The sequence below is a fragment of the Leptopilina heterotoma genome, unplaced genomic scaffold (assembly GCF_015476425.1).
Source record: "Leptopilina heterotoma isolate Lh14 unplaced genomic scaffold, ASM1547642v1 Lhet_87, whole genome shotgun sequence".
Lineage (NCBI taxonomy): Eukaryota > Metazoa > Arthropoda > Insecta > Hymenoptera > Figitidae > Leptopilina > Leptopilina heterotoma.
In genome coordinates, this window is record NW_025111190.1 from 221,522 (window position 1) to 243,951 (window position 22,430).

Genomic DNA, 22,430 nt, shown 5'->3' on the forward strand with positions numbered 1-22,430 from the left:
TTTGAGAAGAATTTTATTAAAATGGAATTTAAAATAAGTGAATTCCTGTGACAAATTTACAATTTATTGATATCATTGAATTCTTTCGAAGAATTAAAAAAAATGTTTAAAAAAAATTTTAATTTTCCCTGGAATTCAATTAAAAAATTGTATCTAAAATAATTCAATTCCAGCGAAAATTTCATTATTTATGAAAATAATTGAATTCTTGAATTGAATTTTATTAAAAGTTTTTTAAATAATTGAACTTGTGTGAAAAATTCAATTATTTTTAAAATAATTGAAATTTCTCGGAGAATTTTTACGAGATTTTTAAAAATAATTGTAATTTTTAAAGAAATCAATTAAAATTGTATTGAAAATAAGTGAAATCTTAAAAAGAATTTCATTATTTATATAAAAATAATTATTAAAAGAATCGATTTAATATATTTATGGAAAAATGAATCTATTTATTGTTGAAAGAAACAAAATTTATCGTTACTAATTTTGAAGAGTAATTTCAAAAAAATTTTATATAATAATTTATTCCCGTTTTTCAGTAAATAAATAAAATTTATTTACTATTAAAATAAAATGAAATTTAAAATATCGGTACTGATTTTGAAGAATAAATTAGTAAAATTTTATATTATAATTTCTTTCTCTGCGTAATGAATAAATAAAAGAATAAAATTTTCCTAAAGGGAATAAACTATAAATATTTGTAATTTCCGTATTATAAAATCAGTACATATGGAAATACACAAAAGAGAAAAAAATAATGACAAAGTAGTAAAAATCAAGCGATTTCTACTCTTTCTTGTTGATAATATTAATACTAGACAATAGAATTAAGAAATTTATTGCCGCTCATAAAAGTTTATTGCCGTTTGAATTTTGCAGTTCTATGAAAAATACTGTAAAATTCACCTAACATAAGTAAAAATTTTGTTTTGTTTACCACAAAAAAAAAAAGAAAATAATTCTTTGATGTTTAAAAAATATTGGCGTTTTCTTTTTGTTACAATTTTAAGCTGAATATGTCAAGAAGCAATAACTAGAGCTTGAAAACCGTGATAACTTCGAAATCAATTCATGAGATATTGATTTTATATTATATGCTTAGTGTATTATCATTTTTCACATTAAAATCAAAATTTTATATTACCATCAAATTTTTGATGATTTTTTATTATGTTTATTTTCAAGTTATTAATTTCTGCTTAGATTTTTTATACGCTTCAAATATATATTATTATATATTAAATATGTATTTATTTATCTATCACATTTAATTGCCTGTTATAAGAATGCTATTAACCAGATGTTTTTCTTTCCTTTTTATTCTGTTTTTTTCCAACTAAATAAATTGTTTTGTCACAATTATTATCTGTTTTATTTTATTATCCTTTGGTTTTAATTTGCCTTTCTCATTACATGTTTATTTTTGTTTCAAATGCTTTTCATTCAATTTTGAATTTTCATTTTGAATCAATTAATGTAAAAAAGTTACGAAATTTCAAAGTAATTTAATTTTCTTTGTTATATTAGATTTCGAATTGCATTATTCATGTGCAATCAGTGTGACTATTATTAAAATTAAATACTATCGAAAATTTAATTATTTACAAATTAATTACTATTATTATCAAATAAAAATAAAAATTTTAAATTGTCTATAGTTTCAAATTTTATAAAGTTTATAATAATTAAGTTGTAAATTTAAAAAATGTTAAAAATTTGAAAAGCTCAAAAGATGTTTTCTTTTAGAAACGTCTAGATATTTAGCTCACAATGAAAAATAATTGTTCAACTAAAAGATCATGGGCTATTCACATACATGTGAATTCGCAAAGCTTTATTGATCGTAAAATTTAAATTTTTTTGGTAAAAAAAAAGTAAAGAAAATTAATATTATTTTAAATTTTTGAAAAAAAGGCTGTGAATTTTATAAACACTTTATTTGCAATGGAAGCAAATTTTTTAGTCGAAATAAAAAAATCTTGAAAAATTTATGTATTCTATGTAGAATTTTTATAGAATTGTTAATTGTTAAATATCTTCAAAAAAATATTATATTAAGAATTTTTAAATAAAATTATCTAAGGAACAAAAAAAGAACGCAACGTGTACTCAAATTTGTAAACGAGTTTTACATATTCTGCAGAAACGTATGTATAAAATATTCAAAAAGTTTTCTCTGAATTGAAAATTTTGAAAATGACTTTATATTTATAATTAAAATAGAAATAATTTATTGGAAAACATTTTCCTCGTGAAAAAATTTAATTCAGAAATAATCTGAAATTCAATATAATTTAATTATAATTCAATATTCATTTGATTGTAATTTAAAATTTACTTGATTGTAATTTAATATTTACTTGATTGTAATTTAATATTTACTTGATTGTAATTCAATATTTATTTGATTGTAATTTAATATTTCGTTGATTGTAATTCAATATTTACTTGATAGTAATTCAATATTTATTTAAATGTAATTCAATATAATTTAATTGTAATTCAATATTCATCTAATTGAAAATCAAAACAAGTTAAACGTAAATCAAAACAATCTAAATGTAAATCGAAACAATTTAAATGCAACACAATACAATTTAATTGTAATTAGATAATTAATTTTTGAGAAATTTAAATTTACAATTAAAAATTATAATTTAATTAAAACAATAATTACAGTAATTATAAAAAAAGTTAGTTAGTAGAAAAAATTGTAACTATAAGAAATAAACAGGGTGTTCAAAACTTTTTATATTCGCCTAAAAGTGTTAATTATTTGAATAAAATTATTTTTTATGGTTATTAGTGTTAAAAATAGAAAATCAAAGGTTACTAACTATTCAATCATTCTGTAATATTCTAACATCATTTAAATTTAAACTAATTATACACCGGCGTGTAAAATATAATTGTTAACTGTAAATACAAAATCATTTAGAAAATAAAGTACAATATTTTGAAGAATTTCATAAACTTTTCAATTAAAAATCCCTTTTACAATTGTTTTTAGCAATTATTTATCTTTTTTATATTTTTTCATAATTTCATAATAAGAAAAAAAATAAAAAAAAATTACGTCTTTAAGACAATTTTCATCATCGATACCTGTAAACAGCTTTGCTTCGTCAATTTTGAAATTTCCGCTTTGAAGACATCTTGTTTTGTAAACAAGTTCAGATTCCTTTTTTGGTTTGTTTTCAATCAAATTGTCAACCTAAAAATTCACAAATTATGTTTCAGTTTACATTAAAAAAATAAAATTGTGGATGGAATTTTTCTGTAAAAAGTGTAAAAAAGAAATTGCAAAGAATATTGCAATGTTATCGTTTAAAAAAAATGAGAAAAATATATTTATATCGTTATATATTAATTCAAATATTTATCTTTCTGATTCAAACTTATCCGTCAAGTAGTTTTCCTAAAAATACAAATTCTACTCTCAGGTAATTATCCGATATTTTACAAAATAAACATTTCTGAAGTTTTTTATTTTTATTTATGATTACTTATTTTATTTTTAGTTCTTTTTTAGTTTTTATTAAAGACTAAAATTTAAAACAAAAGGAAAAAAGAAATTAAAAAGTAAAAAGCAAAATAAAAATATTTGTAAATCGATTTTGAACTTTCTTAATTGAAAAAAATGTTTCTTTTATTTAATACAAAAATATTGTTTGGTTTTTAGCAAATTGAAAAGTCTTTTCAATAATAAAGAAAATGATAAACAATCGCATCTGAACGTATTAGCGGAGAATATAAATAAAAAACTACGCCGATGTAAACGTGAATTTCATAATCAAAATAATTCAAATAAGAAATCCCTAAGAAAAAGGGAAACGAACTACAGAACGATATTTGAAAACGATGATATTGAAATACAAGAAAAAGAAGAAGAAGAAGATAATGAAGAAGAATTAAAGCAAGAAGAAACAGAAAGTGAAAATCAAAATCGTTTTAAACGAAACGAAAAAAACTCCAAAGGAATTTTTAAGAAACGTAAAACAATACAATATTTAACAAATAAAGAAAAAAATTCCAAAAACCACAAAAATAGACAAACTTTACAAAATACAGGAGCAATTTTAAAAAATGAAACACAATTTTCAAATGAAATTAGGAAAAATAAAACAAACGGAATGAAAGAAATGAAAAAAGTGGAATTTTTTGTAAAAGAAAATGAATCTGAAAATGATTTTGAGAGCAGAGTGGCTCGACAGATAAGCGAGAGAATTGACGGAATAAAAGAGGAAATAAAACGACAAGTTGATGAAAGAAATAAAATTGATGATATTATGGAAAATAATTACATGTTCGACGAATTACAGAGACAATTGTATGAGTGTCAAGATTTTTCAAATGCCAAATTAATCAAGAGGCGATCTTTCAGGAAACTTGACAGAAATTCAAGAAATTCGGCAAAAAAACGTAAGAGAAAAAGATGCTTAGCACATAAAAAGTTAAGGCGAAATAAATAATTAAATCGCCAGAGAGAAAAAAAATAATGATTAAGGAAAAAAATATAATTTAGTATTAATTAGTATCTAGAAAATATAATTAGTCAAAATTATCAATTCAGGTTTCTATAGAAATATATTTAACTATATTATAATTTTAATTACAAGTGTAAAACTAAGAATATTTAAGAAAAAAAAATGTAAATCACCATCTGAATATATCAAATCAAAAAGTTTATAATTATTTCTTTTAAATTAAATTTACAATTTTTATTAATCGACCCGTTCAAATAATAATAATAAATAAATAAATAATCCTTTTTTTTTACATTTTTTTTTCGTAATCATGAACCACAAGTTTTGAATTTACAAATGAATGCTAAATATTTATTCAAACTTTCTTTTCTAAATTACTGATTTGTAAAAATAAAAAACAGTTTTTACTTAGAAACTTACATTTTTTTGATAGTGACGCAAAATCTAGATTAATAATCATTGTATTCCGGTAATCTGTTCGCAGTTTGAAGTTAGTTGTTGTTTGCTTTTTTATTTCCCAACTTTTATAATAATATTTTTCTTTTCAAATATTTTCAATTTTAAAATTAATCAATTAATCATTGAATTCTTTTCAAAGAATTTTATTATTTATGAAAATAATTGAATTTTTGCGACGGATTTTATTACAATTTTTGAAAATCCTAATTAAATTCTTTTGAAGAATTTCTTTGAATTTTTTTAAAACAATGGAAGTTTTCTAAACATTTTAATTGAAAATTTTAAAAGTAATAATTGAATTTTATGAGCAATTTTTTTCAAATTTTTAAAATAATTCTGTTTCTTAATAATTGAAATTAAAGAATTAAAATTATTGAATTTTATTAAAATTTTTAGAATATATTTGAATTCTTCTCAGAATTTTATTACAGTTTTCTAAAATAATTAAAATTATTAAATTATTAAAATATAGAAAAAAATTAAATTCATTCAAGGAATTTTATTAAAATATAGAAAAAAATTAAATTCATTCTAAGAATTGATACTACTAAAGGTTTTGACAATAATTAAATTTTTTCCAACTTATTAAAATAACAAGGTTGTCACGCTTTTGCTCTTTTCAAATTTCCTGACTTTTCAGGTTTTCCAGGTTAAAAAACGAAATTTAATAATACATTTATATTTTACTAAATTAAACAATTCTCTGATTTCCAGACAAAACTTTGTCCTTTTCCCAGACTCTAAAGAACTTTATTTTTAAATAAAAATTGTATCATTATTATTTTTTCATAGAAATTAAGATTTTTAAAAATTTTAAATTTAATAACATATAAGAATTAAATCTTGCTACTTTTTAACTGTAACTTCTTCATAAATTATTTTTATTATTTCGATTATTCATTTCTAGAATTTTCAACTAAAATTCTTCTTTAAGTCAATTTTTTAAAAAGTTTTTTGAGAATTATCAAATCCTTTTTTTGTACAATTTAATTTTACGAAATTTCGAGTATTCTGACATTCTTCAGTTATTTAAATATATTAGAAATTTAAAACTTGAATTAATTAAAAAAAAAATTCCATTAAACTTTTTGAAAATAAATTAATTCTGCAACATTTTTAATTAAAAGTATGAAAAGTTCAAATTTTCAAAGATTTTAATTTAAAACCTTTTGAAAATAATTGAATTTTGACAGAATTAATTAAAATTATTTCTAATTCTAATTCTAATTTTCTAATTAAATATTTGATTTTTGAAGTTTTTCAAAATTGTATTGAAAGTAATTGAATTCCTGCGAGAAGAAGTTTATTATTTATAAAAAATAATTTAATTCTTGCGATGAATTTTACTGCTTATAAAAAAAATTGAATTATTGCGAAAAATTTATTAAAATTATAGAAAAAAATTGGAAGCTTTTAAAAAATGTTATTTTAAATTAATAATAAAAATTGAATTTTTCCAAAGACTTTAGTATTTAAAAAAATAATTCAATTGTTTCCAAGGTTTTATTAAAATTTTAGAAAATAATTGAATTCTTTCATGAAATTTTATTAAAATTTTATTGAAAATAATTGAATTTTAATTCAATAACTTTCCTTATCTTTATTTAATATTTTATCATTAATTAACTTTATTAAAGTCTGTGGTTTTTCATTCTGTCCGTTCGCAGTATGAAGTTAGTTGTTAGTTATCATTTGCGAATTATTATCATGATTTTTTTGTTTGTTTATATTTTTCGTGATGTTTTGACATTTCCGATGTTATGTTATGCGGTAGTGCGGGTGTTTTTAAAAAACGTTAAATTGTGACAAGAATTATTGTGTTTGAAAAATCGTGGAAAAATATCTGGTATCAGGCGAGAGGTTACCGTTTTCAGTGGAAAAAAAACTGTAGATTGGTAAATTCTAATTATTAATTAAAATTTTCTTCTTAATTAAATCATTTATATTATTTCATTTTATTTTGTTAAATAAAAATCTCAAAATAACTTAAAAACAAATTTTATTCGTATATCTTATTATTATTATTATTTTTTTTTTATTTATAATTATAATTGATAATATTTATTGTATTTTGATTTATTATTATTATTGAAAATTTTATGCATTTTTAAAATCTAAAAAAACTGAAATATCGAATTGTCAATAAAAGTTGTATTATTTTCAATTTTCAACGATTATTAATTTTAATTAAAAAATTCAATTTTCCTGAATCAATAAAAAATATCGTTCTAAATTTTATTACATTGGTCGTTTTCGTAAATTACTATTCAATAATATTAATTATTCAAAATAATTAATTTTTTAATATTTAATTTTTCAAAAATTTAATTAATCTTCAATTATTAACTTATACAGTGCAGGATCTAGAGTCTAAATTTTTTGGGAAGAGCGATCCCTTTAGTGTGTGCTTTTTTTGATTGCTATTATGAGTGATAATAGCTCCTGGTTCTTTTATGTTTAAAAAATTGTTCGAAATAATTAATTTTTCAAAAATGAAAAAAAAAATTCAATTGTTTCAAATTTTAATTAATTTTAAAAAAATGATTTTACACAAAAAATTTATTTATTTTTAAAAATAATTGCAATTCAAAATCTATTTGAATTTAGTATTTTAATAAATTACTTTTTTTATTATGTTAAAAATAAATTGTTTTTTTAAATATTTTATTAATTTTTTACAATATTTGAATTTTAAATAATTCAAAAGTCAATTATTAATTATTCAAAAATAAATCAAACAATTTTAATTAATTCAAAAATAAATTATTCTGTTTTTAATAAAAATTTAATTATTTTGAAATCATTGAAAAATGTAATTGTTCAAAATAATAATTAATTATTCAAATATCAAAAATACAATTAATTCAAAATTAAATTATTTCATTTTAAATAAAAAATTGAAATTAATTTATTGGCACTTACGTAAAAAATAAACGTATTTCTGTGTGTGTTTGTGTGTAGAATTAACTTATAAGTGCTTTCTTTTGCAAGAATTAAACTTATCGTTATCTTCTGTTCAAATAAAATATAAAATGTTAACGTTTTTTTTAACACAATATTATAGAAAATAGATTTTCTAAAAAGAAAAAAAAATAATGAACTTAAAAAAAATACTTTAGGCACCGCCTTTCATTTCAACTATTTAAATACTATCAAGTCTTTTAAAGACTATATAAAGTCTTCAAATCATGAAAAATACATAATAAAAAATTGAATTATTCCGAAATAAAATTCAAAAATCAACAAAACAATCAATTTACAATTAGGGCCATTTGGGGTAATTGTAAACAAGGGATAAATGTAAACAATAGATGTTTCAACTAAATTTACAAATTTAAAAATTAGTTTTAAAAACTTGAAAAAAATTGTTCATAAATTTAAATTACTTTAAAAATATCCAATTAAAATTATTAAAGAAACACAATTATTAAACAAAAAATAAAAAATAATTCTTCAGAAAAATTTAATTAGGGTTTCCAAAATTGATTTAATGATTTTTAGCGAAAATTGAATTATTTTCATAAATAATGACATTTTTTGAAGAAATTCAATGATTCTCAAATTTTTTGCAAGAATTTAAATGAAATTCAATATATTAATTTTAATTAAAGAGGCATTTCACGTCAGAAATATCACGATTTGCAAAGGGTATGCCGATTTTCGCAAAAGTTTGTGGGATTATAGTTCTATATAAGAGACTTCTTTCCCCCAAATTTTTTCAAAAAAAATTCAAAATTGTTGAAGATACGCCATTTTGAATTTTAATATTAATTTTATAAAATTTTGAATATCTCGGAATATTGTTTATGGATTTTTATGAAATTTACACATTTTTCAGGTAAAAGTATGTACTTTAAAATGCAAATAAAGTTAATAAAAAAAAATTAATTTTTAAATAAAAAAATTAAAAAAAATTTTTTTAAACAATTTTTTGTTTATTTACTCCTCTCTGAGAAAAATGTTATTAACATATTTGGATTCCTTATGAATTCACCTTTAATTTCATAAAAAAAAATTGATGGAGACTCAACTGGTTCCAGAGATATTGAATTTTTTGTAAAAAATAGTCATAGTTACAGCAGCAATGCACGACTGCGGTAACGTACTACGCGACTTGTGCAGTATGGTGCTATGGCGCGGCGACGCTTTTTTTTACAAAAAATTCAATATCTCCGGAACCAGTTGAGTCTCCATCAATTTTTTTTTATGAAATTAAAGGTGAATTCATAAGGAATCCAAATATGTTAATAACATTTTTCTCAGAGAGGAGTAAATAAACAAAAAATTGTTTAAAAAAATTTTTTTTAATTTTTTTATTTAAAAATTAATTTTTTTTTATTAACTTTATTTGCATTTTAAAGTACATACTTTTACCTGAAAAATGTGTAAATTTCATAAAAATCCATAAACAATATTCCGAGATATTCAAAATTTTATAAAATTAATATTAAAATTCAAAATGGCGTATCTTCAACAATTTTGAATTTTTTTGAAAAAATTTGGGGGAAAGAAGTCTCTTATATAGAACTATAATCCCACGAAGTTTTGCGAAAATCGGCATACCCTTTGCAAATCGTGATATTTCTGACGTGAAATGCCTCTAAAATTAAAAATATTGAAACATAAAATTATTAAAGAAGATAGGAAACAAAAAAGTAAATTACAACTAAATCAAAGAAGATAGAAGAAGAAGATATTAATATAGAGAGAAGATATAAAGATAGAAGATGTTAATTGAATAATTTTATATTTCTAAAAAAAATGTATTTTTCATTCTTTCCAGCATTTCCATTTTTTAAATTTATTTAAAACATTATAACGTCATAATAATAATTAAAATACCCTTAAAAATAATAATAATCATTTTAAAGAATTGCTATTTTAATAGAAAAAATATATTTATATATATATTAAAACATAAAATTATTAAAATATTAAACAAAAAAAAAATATAAACTGCGAACAGATATTTTCAATTAATAAATAAAAATTTTAATTTATTTATATAAAAAAAGAAAATGCAAAAATATATTAATTAATAGAAGATGAAATAATTTCTTTAATGGCATTTGAACCATAATGACGTCACAATTTGTTCACAGCATTTGCTAAAAAATTGTGACATCATAATGGTTCAAATTCGCTGAAAAAATAAAGTTTTAATTATTTAAAATAAAACGTTGAAAAAAAAATGCACGCGCGCTCGCGCGCGTCAGTTTTTGCTAGTATATTAGTAGAATTATTATTTATAACCTAAAAACTAAAATAAAAAAATATTAAAATTTTTAATAAATATGATTTCTAACCTAAAAACTAAAAAAAAACACTTTAGAAATACGAAATTTGGAAAGGTGTATAAGGTATAATACTCACACAAAATATTTACTGGAGACGTCCAAGTTTAATAAAGATATGATAAAACTTGAAGAAGACAATTATGCATTGTGCGTTTATACATTATTCTAAAAGTATCTCTCTCCGTCTCATCGTCTTCGTACATATTCTTCTTTTATAAAATACATAAACAAGTTAATATATATTTAATAATCGTATATAAATATTAACAATTATTTACATTGATAAACTCTAAATATCTAAGAAGGAGAATTCCAAAAAGGCCAAAATGAGAAATTGATTTCCTTTTTTTCTGTATAAACACGAAATACATAAACTCTCACATATGTAACGCAAATGAGATATATTTTTTTTATCTAATTTATTTTGTATTGATGATTCTTTAGTAAATATCACGGAAAATGACGGATTTTTTTATTTTTTAGTAGATTTTCTATGAAATACTATAATTTTCTGCTTAAAATGATTTTATCTACGATATTATCTCTCTATACTTTTTTTTTTGACGAATTGAACAAAATTTATCAAAGGGATTTTTTTTATTTATAAATCTATCTTATTTAGGGCGTCTCGAAATATTTTCGTCTTGCGCCAAGAGGGAAATTTTTTAGGTTAGGTAATTTTCTTCAGAAATATTTTCTCGATTATTTTCACTAATATCTAATCACATTGCGAAAGAATTGGACAAAATTAGACAGTAATTTGTTTGACAATAATAAGAAATCAGTTAATGAATGTAGAAATTGTAACAATTGTAGGTATTAAACGTATTAAATATGAGAAGAAATGTCCTGCTCACCTTTTCCAATTTGCCAATTTTCTCTTTACAGTATTTTTTCTTTTTCTTTTTTATTTTTTCTCAATGTAAAATAAACCACTTTTCTTTGATTATAATGAGATAATAATGATTTTTATAGTTCAAATATTATAATGAAGACAGAGAATTTGAGACTTCTAAGCTGCACAGTGTGACTGACGCGGCGCAATTATTCGTTGCGGATCACATTTTTATGGGATTTCCTTGTAACTTAAAAATATGACCCTAGTAGTACTTTTAGGCGCGCGAATTAGAAAATTCAAATTATCTACACAAATTCTAATTTTAATAAAATACAACTGTCAAAAAAAATACGGAGTTAAATTCTACTGAAACTACTTATTATATTATGGTTTTTGTTAATCGAAAAAAGTTTATCATCCACGTTCCGAATTTTTATTGTCGAAAAGAAGAAAATTTACATTTCATAAACCGGAAGTTGGTACGACTGATTAATTTTAAATTTGAATATCACTTTTAATTTTAATTAATTTTAACTCAATTTTAACCCCGTTTTTTTTAAAATCAGTGTACAAGATTATTTCTAAAGCTCGTGATTTCGAATCAGCTTCGAATCGAATTACAAAATTCTTTAATTTTTTGTTTTTTATTTAAAAAATCGATGTCTGAGAAATGGTGTTCACAATAATATGGTACAACAACATATTGGCAAATACAGAGTAATTAATTTTTTTTTTAATAATATGTATATATAGTAATTTACCACAAATAACATTGGCTATTTACAAATATTACAATTTTTTTAAAACTTTTCTCATTGCCCTCTTATTATTTTTTTTTCCGAAATGAAACAGGATCGATTTTCGAGACGTACGTTATTAATTAACTTAATTATATAATAATATTATGATTCATTCGCACAAAATTATGTTTCTATTCGATTAACAATTGTTTAACGACTGACATTTTTTTTTCGCAGAAGCGAATTTTTTTTTTAATTTTCAGTCGTTCAACAATCGTTTAACGTCTATTTTCTTTTTTTATAATTTTTTTTTCTTTTTTCAAACAGGTATACAAAACTGATTATTATATTATAATATAATAATAAGAAATTATGTTTTCAGTCCTGGTGCCAATTTATACAAATGTTTCGTTATTTTTATCAATTAATTACATTATTAGTCAATATTAAGTACCATTTCCCATTTTCTTTCTTTTTTTATGACGAATTAATTATTTAATTTAATTACAAATTGGAAATTTGGCGGAATTTTTCATTCACTGGCACTACAGATTTTCTTTTTTTTTTAATGAACAAATGATTGAGTCTTGTGACTTGTTAATTATAGAGAAGAAACAATACACTTATTTTTAGAAAAAAATAGATTTTTAAAGATGATATTAAGAAGAAAATTATTATTATAAATTAAAAGTACTCTTAAGAAATAAAAATTACATGAAATAGAGATTAAAGATTGAAATTAGATTTTAACATAATATTCTTAAAAATTACTAAAAAATTGAAATAAATTTTTCAAAAAACGAACAATAGTTTTGTCACAAAACTCGGATATGTGAAAGCTGAGAAAATTGATAATTTTATTTCAATATTCACAAACCAGTCTCACTTGTACAATTTGAATTCACTCACACTTTTTTTTCTTTTTTTTTTAATTATTATTCAGGCAAATATTTAATTAATTTGAGAGTTTACACAACAAATTCTAAGAAGTTAACAATTGTAATCTCATACGTTCAGCAACTTGCAGCTTCGGTGTCATCAAAAAAAAGATTTTTCAATTCAAAACTAAGAAGAACAATAAATTTAAAATAATTTTATTCAAATCTAAAATTTTATCAATCCTATTAATGTAAATTTCAAATTTTATTGCACATTTTTTATTATGCAAAGAAAAAAGCAAGGCAAGTTTGAAAAATAAAATTTTTAACAATCCCCTATAAAAAAAAAATCAACACACTTATTTAAAAATTAAAAAAAAACATTATTACACAAATTAACAATTAACTAAAAACTATATCAAGTTAAAAAACAATTTTTTACAGATAAAATTTTAAGTTTTCGAAAAGACTAAAAATAAACCATAAAACAAAATTTATGTATATATATTATTTGAAAGGACAAAAAAAAGAGAGAAAATAATATTAGAAATCTAAATTTCTTTTTTGAAAAATCTTCAAATTTCTTATGTCCAGAAAAATAGATTTTTTTTTGCTAAAAACAAAATTTCTAGAAAAAAAAATTTTTTTAATGGATTTAAAAGAAAAAGCATCGCTATTTCAGTCACCAGAACCTGTGAGTTCCTGCAAAACATTCCCTTTTAATCGAGTCAACATTTCATAAAAGTCGTATTATTAATAATATTATTTAAGTACTACGGTAAAAAAAACCTGTCGTTTTCTTTACAATCAAATTGTCTTTTAAATATATATTTTTATGAATATATATAATAGGTCATAAAATTCATTCATTATCTTTCTCTCTTAAATCTGTGGGCACTGCGACTCAGTCAGTTGCTTTTATATATTTAAATTGACATTCCAACTTTTAATCAATATTATATCGAAGCGCCATACGAATTGTATCAACCGATACATATATATTTTTTTAAATATAATTATTTAATTATTGCACGACTATACGAATCGATAGCACGTCTTAATTAATCTACAATAGACAGCTATGCGCTTTGGCACCTTTTTAAATGCTTTTTGTTTCCTTTTTTTTTTGTAGAAAAAAAATCGAGAAATGCATCGGCTCATTTGAAAAAAAATATACATTAAAAATAAATCTCTTTTTTCGTTGCCCAAATAATAATAATAATAATTCGAAAAAGAGAATTTCGAGGCGTAGAAAAATTCTTCAAATACATTTGCCAGAATTTGTCAAGAAAAAAAAAACTAAACCTTTTTATTTAAATATAATTACTAGGATCAATTTTGGTAAATATTTGACTGAAGTTGTATTTGACCGAATTGTCATTTAATTTTTATTTTTGAAAAATAATTTTCTGAATATTAATATCAAATTTATTATATACTTATATAATAATTTTTATTAAAAAGAAAAAATGTTCTTAATAAAATTTAAAAACTTAGAAAATCGAAATGTAGAACTAGAAAAGAGAATAGAAATTTCTAGAAAAAAAAATTAATTTTGTAAAACATATTGTAAAAAATATTGCAAAAAGATTTTACAGAAGAAATCGGACTAAAGTTCAATCAGATGACAATTCGGTTATTTAAAAATCGTTCTCTATATTCTAATTATTTTTATGGCACACCAGCCATTTCCATTTTGGTACTTATTTGAATTTTCTTTTCTCAGTATCCACATATTATCAAGGATCATGAAATTCATAAACACTTAACAGTTCAATAAACAATATATTATGCGCAACAAAAAATATCATTTCGTCTCCATCACTTCTACATTCTACTAAACTATTATTTAATAGTTTATTCTGTTCTAAATGATATTTTTTTTACAAAAAAGTATTTCTTAGTGTAAAAACAGTTGTTCTTTTTTCTAAATTACTCTTAGTAATTTTTCCCCTTATTACAAATTAAGAAAAAAAAAACAAATGAAGCTAGATTCGCACTGGTCGATGATTTAGAATTTCATTCTTACAAGTCTTGATTCTCGAGAGATTCCTATGAAGATAAATTTGAAAATCGCTCGAATCTTCAATATAATGAACAAAAACGTCGAAGAAACAACAATTTACAATCAAATAGCGAATTATAAAAAAAGAGGTTTAAAAAATATTTCCAACACAAAAGCAGTCAATTTGGAAAAATTCTAATTAATTTTTTGAATTCATATTAATTTTTTTTTTTGAACTACATATTTTATTTTAAAATTTGTAAATTAAATTATTCATATTTGAATTTATTGAATCGTTTAAAATAAAATTATTAAAAATAATTGAAATACTGCGAAGAATTTTATTATTTACAAAAATAATTGAATTCTTGCAACGAATTATTAAAATTTTTCATAAATAATTAAAGTTGTGTAAAAAACTTTATTACTTGTAAAAATAATTGAATTTTCCTGAAGAACTTTATTCAAATTAAATTCCTGCCAATAATTATTATATTTATGAAAATAATTCAATTTATAAGAAGAATTTTATTACTTATGAGAATAATTGAATTCTTTTTAGAAATTTTATATTCAAATTGAAAATAAAAGATCAATTTTAAATTGTATTAAAAATAATTGAATTCCAGCGAAGAATTTTATTATTTATAAAAATAATTCAATTATTCACAAAAATTTTAGTAAAATTTTGAAAATAATTGAATTCATGTGAAGAATTTACAGAAATTTTATTAAAAATTGGAAAATAACTGAATTCCTGAGAAGAATTTTATTATTTATGAGAATAATTGAATTCTTTTCAGAAATTTTATATTCAAAATGAAAATAAAAGTTCAATTCAAATTATATTGAAAATAATTGAATTCCAGCAAAGAATTTTATTATTTATAAAAATAATTGAATTCTTGCTAAAATTTCGTTAAAATTCTTGAAAAATAAAATAATAATAATTTAGACTTATTGTCATTTTCGTAAAGAATTGACCGATTAGCTCTGAAATATTTTTTTACATTCATTCCCTCAATTAAAATGCATTTTGCTAAAAAAAAAAATTGAAACACAACCAGACAGAAATATTTTCAGATTTGAATATTTAAAATATAGACCGATGATGAGTCTAAAAACTTGAGAGAGTCGCAGGTGCACTCGACGCATGAAAAATGTTTCAAACTTTTTCACTATATATTTTTTCATAAAAGGAGATTTTTTTGTGGATTTTTTTTTAAAGTACTTCTCTATTTACGATTAGAAATTTTTTTTAGCGATTAAGAGATAGCGCTACGATTATAGTGCGTACAGATGTAAACGTTGGTTTTATTTTATTTTTTTCTTTTTCACATACAGATTTTTATCGATTATCCTAAAAAAAATTCCACGATCAATTATTATGTTTATTATTTGGTAGTCATTATATAAAGTAGAGCGTATTACTTTCAAAAAACAATTGACAATCGTGGAGGGTATACGCGCGCAACTAGATGCTTTGTTCTTTTATTAGTTTCTATTTTTTTTCGACAATATTTAATTATATTATCAAATTATCAATGATGAGAGACGAAGAAATCGGTGTTTTTTTTCTTTTGAATATATATTTATATATATTTATATTTTAATTTTTTTTTATAACAAATTGCTATTACACTAGAAACGCACTAAAATCTCAGGAACTCTATTGACTTTTGTGATTTGTTTCCCTCGAAACGTTTATTTTTTTTCTTGGATTCCTGAATTAATTCTACTAATTCTACTATTAAAGTTTTTTTTAAACAATTTTCGAGAAATGCGTGTATTATCGAAAGAAGTGAATGATTTTCTATACGAAATGATTTTATTTTTTTGTGATTTTGGTCAATTTTTGCGAAATATTCAAATTGTTCAATTCTCAAATTCTTTTGTATCGATTTTTTGGTATTAAATTTGATTAAATATTTCTTAAAATTGTCTTCTTAATTTTTTTTTTCAAAAATACGGTATTTTCAATTTTTATTAAGAAAATTTTAATTTTCTTTTCAAAAATGAAAAAAGTTTTTTCCATTTTTTATCAAATCTGTCGAAGCACGCAATTTCTCTTTTTTCTTAGGTCCCGAAATTTTTTTTTTAAGATTGTGAGACAATTCTTCGCCACATTATTGATAGAAAAATTGTACAAACTAAAAGAAGGATTTCTAACATTTTTTTCTCAGCGTTTATAACGCTTTTAATAATAAATTTGCTTTTATACTCTTCGCTCTCTTTTTCCTACAATAATTCAACCTTCAAAAGGCATTTCCCTCATTCCTCAGATTATGTCTTTATGCGATAGTGTACTCCTCTTTTTCTAAATAAAAGGAGCACAAAGATTGACTCACGTCTTTTTATAAGATGAAATATATCTTAATTTTAAATACCCTAAAAATGGTAGATCAAATAACTATATGACCGGCGTTTACAATAAAAGCATGTATAAATCAGTAAACATTTTTTGTTTTTGTGCTTTTTAGAGATCATATACACGTTACAATATTATAAAGTAGTATAAAATGAAAAAAATGTAATAAAGATTTGTAGTACTCAATCGTCAATCAATTTGTTTATCACGAGGGATTTCTTTTTCTCTTCAATCCATACCATTTCCAATGTACTTTAAGAAAACACGTTTTTTTTATCAGATAAAAATGAACATTAAAAAGAATATATTCCACAATTTTTTTTTATTACTAAAACATTTCCCTAAAATAGTTAAAAATCAATTTTTTCAAAATCTTTTTAAATATAAAAATGAGTCTAAATATTAAAATTAATATTCTATTAAATATTAAAATATTAAAATTAGAATAAAATAGTTTGTGCAATTATTTAAAAGAAAAAAATCTTTTAATAATTTAAAAATAAAAATCATTGGAAAGAAGTATTTTTGGAGAAGATAAAAGTTCCCTATTGTCTTAGTGTCTCGATTAAATCAAAACACCAAGGATTTTAATTTATATTATTCTAAAGTATTTTAGTCATGCGATTTGCGATTAAAATAAATCGCGCATTAACTCGGGAGTATATAAAACTCTGGTCTCATTAACGATGCTCTAACCTGAAATGAGCTTCCGCGCATGGATCCGATATAACCATATCGGAATTATCGGCGAGCCTTTGTAGATCTTCAATATCCAGTGGATCGAGATCATGTCGGAGAGCGTTGAGTGGATCCTGTCTGAGGGAATCATCCGTACTAAATATATCAGGACTAAATGATTCCACTATCGATGGCACTAAGTCCTTTGTGAAATCGGAATTACTCAAATCCCCTGTACCCAACGAACAATCTGGAAATTTTTAATATTTACAATTATTATTATTATCACTAGCAAATGCGCGCGGAACGTAATGTTCAATTATTTATTATTATACAAATTACAAAATTTCTTATATAGATCTTTGAGAATTTTCAAATCTACTTGTTTTTTAATTCAATTTTACGAAATTTCGATTATTCGGAAATACATCAATTAAATGTATCAGGGTGTCCAGCGATTCTTTAAAAAAAAATTCAAGGACTCTTCAAGGTTTTCAAGGTCCAAAATAATTGTTTTCAAGGTCCATTTTTAGGGTAATAATTGAATTACTGCGAAGAATTTAATGGCAAATTTTAAAATGATTGATTTTTGCGAAAAAAATTATGCAAATTCTATTTTAAATAACTGAATTAATGGAAAATTTGTTTTTTTAAATAATTGAAAAATGGTGTAGAATTTTTTAAAAACTTTTGTTTAGTAATTAAATTCTTTCGGGAAATTTTATTAAAATAGTAGAATATTTAAAACCATTAAAGTAAGAAAATTTTTTGAAAATAATTGAAATTTTGCCATAATTTTTTTTTAAATATTTGAAAATATTTTAATTCTTGTGATGAATACTATTATTTACGAAAATAATTGAATTTTGCAATGAATTTTATTAAAATTCCTCAAAATAATTGAACTTTGTCGAAGATTAAATTGTTATTTATTTACAAAGATAATTGAAATGTTGACGAGAATTTTTTTTAGATTGTTTGAAAATAATTGTATTTCTGCGAAGAGTTTTATTAATTTTGAAAATAATTGTATTTTGCTATGAATTTTATTAAAATTCCTGAATATAATTGAATTTCGGCGAAGAATTTTTATATTTATAAAAATAATTGAAATATTGAAGAGAATTCAACTTAAAACATCAAGAAAATAAATCCCATTTTTAAGAATTTTAATTTTTCAAGATTTTGTCATAAAATTCAAGACGTTTTCAAGGTTTTCAAGAAGCAAAAAAAATTTAAGTACTTTTCAAGGTTTTTAAGGTTTTCAAGGTAGCTGAACATTCTGTATATATTAGAAAATAAAAACTTTAAATAATTTCAACAAATTTTATTATTTACGAAAATAATTGAATTCCTGTAAAAATTCTATTATTTATGAAAATAATTAAATTTTTGCGTAGAATTTTAGTAAATTTTTTTTAAATAATTGAACTGTTTTGAAAATTTTTATTAAAATAGATAGTAAAAATCACTGATGTGAGGAAAATTTTTGGAAAATAATGGACATTTTTGCCAAGAATGTTATCACAATTTTTTAATGTAATTGAATTAATACGAAGAATTTTATTAAAACTTTTTTAAATAATTGAAATCTTACAACGAATTTGATTAAAATCATCAAAACTCATTCAATTCTTACGAAGAGCTTTACTATTATTTTTTTAAATAATTGAATTTCAGTGAACAATTTTATTATAATTATTTCAAATAATTGATTTTTTTCGGAAAATTTTATGAAAATATTGTATTTTAAAATAATTAAATTCCGGTGAAAATTTTATTATTTATAAAAATAATTGAATTTCTAAAAAGAATTTTATTTTTTGCAAAAATAATTGAATCCCTGCAAAAATTTTATTATTTATGAAAATAATTGAATTAATGTGGAGAAATTTATAAATAATAGGTATTGAATTCTTGTGAAATTTTTGTTATTTTATGAATTTTATATAACATTTTTTTTAAAAATAGTAGATATTGAAAATCATTGAATTGAGAAAAATTTTTGAACATAATGGAAATTTTTCCAAGAATTTTATCAAAATTTTTTAAAATAATTTGAATTGATACGAAGAATTTTATTAACATTTTTTTAAATAATTGAGTTCTTACAAAGAATTTTATTAAAATTATCAAAACTCATTCAATTCTTACGAAGAACTTTATAACATTTTCTTTAAATAATTGAATTCTTATGAAGAATTTTCCAAAAAAAATGTTTTAAATAGAATTTAAAATTGTATTAAAAATGATTGAAATCCTGCGATGAGTTTTATTATTTATGAAAATAATTGAATTAATGTGAAGAAATTCATAAATAATATTGAATTCTTGTGAAATTTTTATTATTTTATGAAAATAATTAAATGTTTGCGTAGAATTTTATTAAATTTTTTTTTTAATATATTAGATATTGAAAATCAATTGAGTTGAAGAAAATTTTTGAATATAATGGGAACTTTGACAAGAATTTTATTAAAATTTTTGAATATAATTGAATTTTGAAGAATTTACGAACTTTTCGTGATTTTACAATAAAATTACGGACTTTACGGACCTTTTTTCAAAAAAACTGACTATTATTTTATCTTCAAGGCATAAAAATAAAATCATAATAATAAAAGAATGATTTTTTCTCACATACATATAAATAAAAAATTATAAATTTTAAATATTCAAAATTAAAAATTATAAAAAAAAATTGGAAACAAAAAAGCTATTAATTTAATGTTCGAATATTAAACTTCATTTTTTCAATTAATTATTCTAAATTACCTGTGAGCGTGATTGTTGGGGTGTTTGGCGTTTGGGGCGTCAATTGTTGTGTTGTCGTTGGCGTTCTAGGTCGATAACCAATTTGAAGTGAAGTTGCACTAAAAAAGGCAGCATCTCCACTACCGAGATCACTACTGACGTTTTGATAAACATCGGCAGTATCATTCTAAAAGAACAGAAAATAATTAGTATCACTCTAGACTAAAAAGAGAGAAGAAGAAAAAAGACTATAGCATCATCTTCTAAAATCGAAGGGAAAAATTATCACCACTTTGGAAAAAAGTAATAAATAGAATTAAAATCCTTAAAAAACGTAAAAAAGGTAATTTTAAAAAAGTAGATATTCAAAAAATATTCAAACCTGTGAATAACTGGAAGTGTGGTTTGGAGATCCAATGTATGTTCCCATTGTCGTTGATGTCACAGACGGCGAGGAATCAAGCTGTGAGAACGTAAAAAAGAAATAAAATTAATTTTTTTTTGTTTTTTTTCAATTTTGTGTGATGAAAAATCTGAAAAATGTTCCGCAAATGAAAGAATTAAACTTTTGGCCATTGGTCGCTTTTTAATAACTGAAAATAAATCAGAATTTCTCATCAATCAATGATTTTCTGCAATACTTTTAAGCTTTCTTTCCAATATTTTAATTTTATTTAGTTTTTATTCTCCGCTTAGTGTTTATTCTCTTTTTCAAAAAGTGTTTTTCTATCTGAGAAAGAAATTAAAAATTAATATTTAAATTTAAAAATACTTTTTTTTTGGTTTTTTGAAATTAGAAGCTAAGTTTGTACGGCAGAATATCAAACAGATGAGAGAAATGAAGAACCTCTTGAAAGAATCAATCAATTAAACACGACTACAAGAAAGCACCTAAGAAATAAAATTAGAATCACTCAAATAAACGTCGATCACAGTCGATTAAATAAATATTAATTTTAAATATTGTTTTTCTATTCAACTTAAGGTAAACGTTGATTAATTGACAAAAGTTTACATATAGGTAATTGCAATTAATTACACAATTTAATTAATATGATAACTGCTAGTTAATAAAGTTTTGTTTTGGAACAAAATTTACAAAATCAGGAAATTTTTCTCCCCCTGTTGTAAATTATTTTCCACTACATTTTCAAATATAAATTTTAAAATAATTTCATAAATAATCAAAATTTTTAAAATTCACTGATTAAGTACAAAATTAATTATTATTGCTTATAATTTCAAAACTTTTAATATAATTCTTACCAAAAATTCAATTATTTTTATAAATTGTAAAATTTTTTGCAAAAATTCAATTATTTTTATAAATAGTAAAATTCTTCGCAAGAATTCAATTATTTTTATAAATAGTAAAATTCTTTGCAGGAATTCAATTATTTTCAAAACAATTTTAATTGAATTCCTCAGCAGAATTAAAATATTTTCAAATATTTCCATAAAATTCAATTCCTTCCTAAAATTTAAATAAATTCTTCGAAATAATTCAACTATTTTTATAAAAACTAAAAAAATTCTTTGCAGGTATTAAATTATTTTTAATCCAATTTAAATAAAATTATACGAAAGAATTTAATTATTTTCAAAAAATTCTATATGAAAATTAAATTACTTTCAATGCAATTTTTAAATATATTCGTCAAAAAAATTGAAACAATTTAATTATTTTCGAAACAACTTTAATTGAATTTCTCAAAAGAATTTAATTATTTTTAAATATTTCTATAAAATTCTTCAAAACAATTCAATTTTTACTAAAATTTTAATAAATTCTTCAATCATTTCAACTATTTTTATAAAAAGTAAAATTCTTTGCAGAAATTAAATTATTTTTAATCCAATTTAAATAAAATTACACGAAAGAATTTAATTATTTTCAAATATTTACATAAAATTCATCTA

The 22,430-nt window shown here is 21.2% G+C and overlaps 2 protein-coding genes across 10 annotated transcripts in view; one reads left to right on the forward strand and one right to left on the reverse strand.

The window, feature by feature from the left end:
- Positions 1-3,295: 3,295 nt before the first annotated feature.
- LOC122511538 (putative uncharacterized protein DDB_G0280071) lies at positions 3,296-4,591 on the forward strand. Its single transcript, XM_043626851.1, has 2 exons — positions 3,296-3,449; positions 3,689-4,591. The coding sequence occupies exons 1-2, from the start codon at positions 3,343-3,345 to the stop codon at positions 4,476-4,478; spliced, it is 897 nt and encodes a 298-aa protein (XP_043482786.1). The 5' UTR covers positions 3,296-3,342; the 3' UTR covers positions 4,479-4,591.
- Positions 4,592-17,718: 13,127 nt separating this feature from the next.
- The window catches only part of LOC122511543 (CREB-regulated transcription coactivator 1-like), a 55,714-nt gene continuing 51,002 nt past the window's right edge, over positions 17,719-22,430 (reverse strand). For all 9 annotated transcript variants that reach the window (XM_043626855.1, XM_043626859.1, XM_043626854.1 and 6 more), the window contains 3 exons: positions 20,893-20,973; positions 20,532-20,697; positions 17,719-18,006 (listed from right to left, as the gene is read on the reverse strand). In XM_043626855.1, the coding sequence (XP_043482790.1) occupies positions 17,759-18,006; positions 20,532-20,697; positions 20,893-20,973 (495 nt within the window). In that variant the 3' untranslated portion in view covers positions 17,719-17,758. The remainder of the gene's footprint in view (positions 18,007-20,531; positions 20,698-20,892; positions 20,974-22,430) is intronic.

Coding starts and splice junctions, on each gene's coding strand:
- LOC122511538 (XM_043626851.1), top strand. CDS start 3,343: ATGAGAAAAATATATTTATATCGTTATATATTAATTCAAATATTTATC. Junction 3,450..3,688: donor AATACAAATTCTACTCTCAG/GTAATTATCCGA, acceptor TTTGGTTTTTAG/CAAATTGAAAAGTCTTTTCA.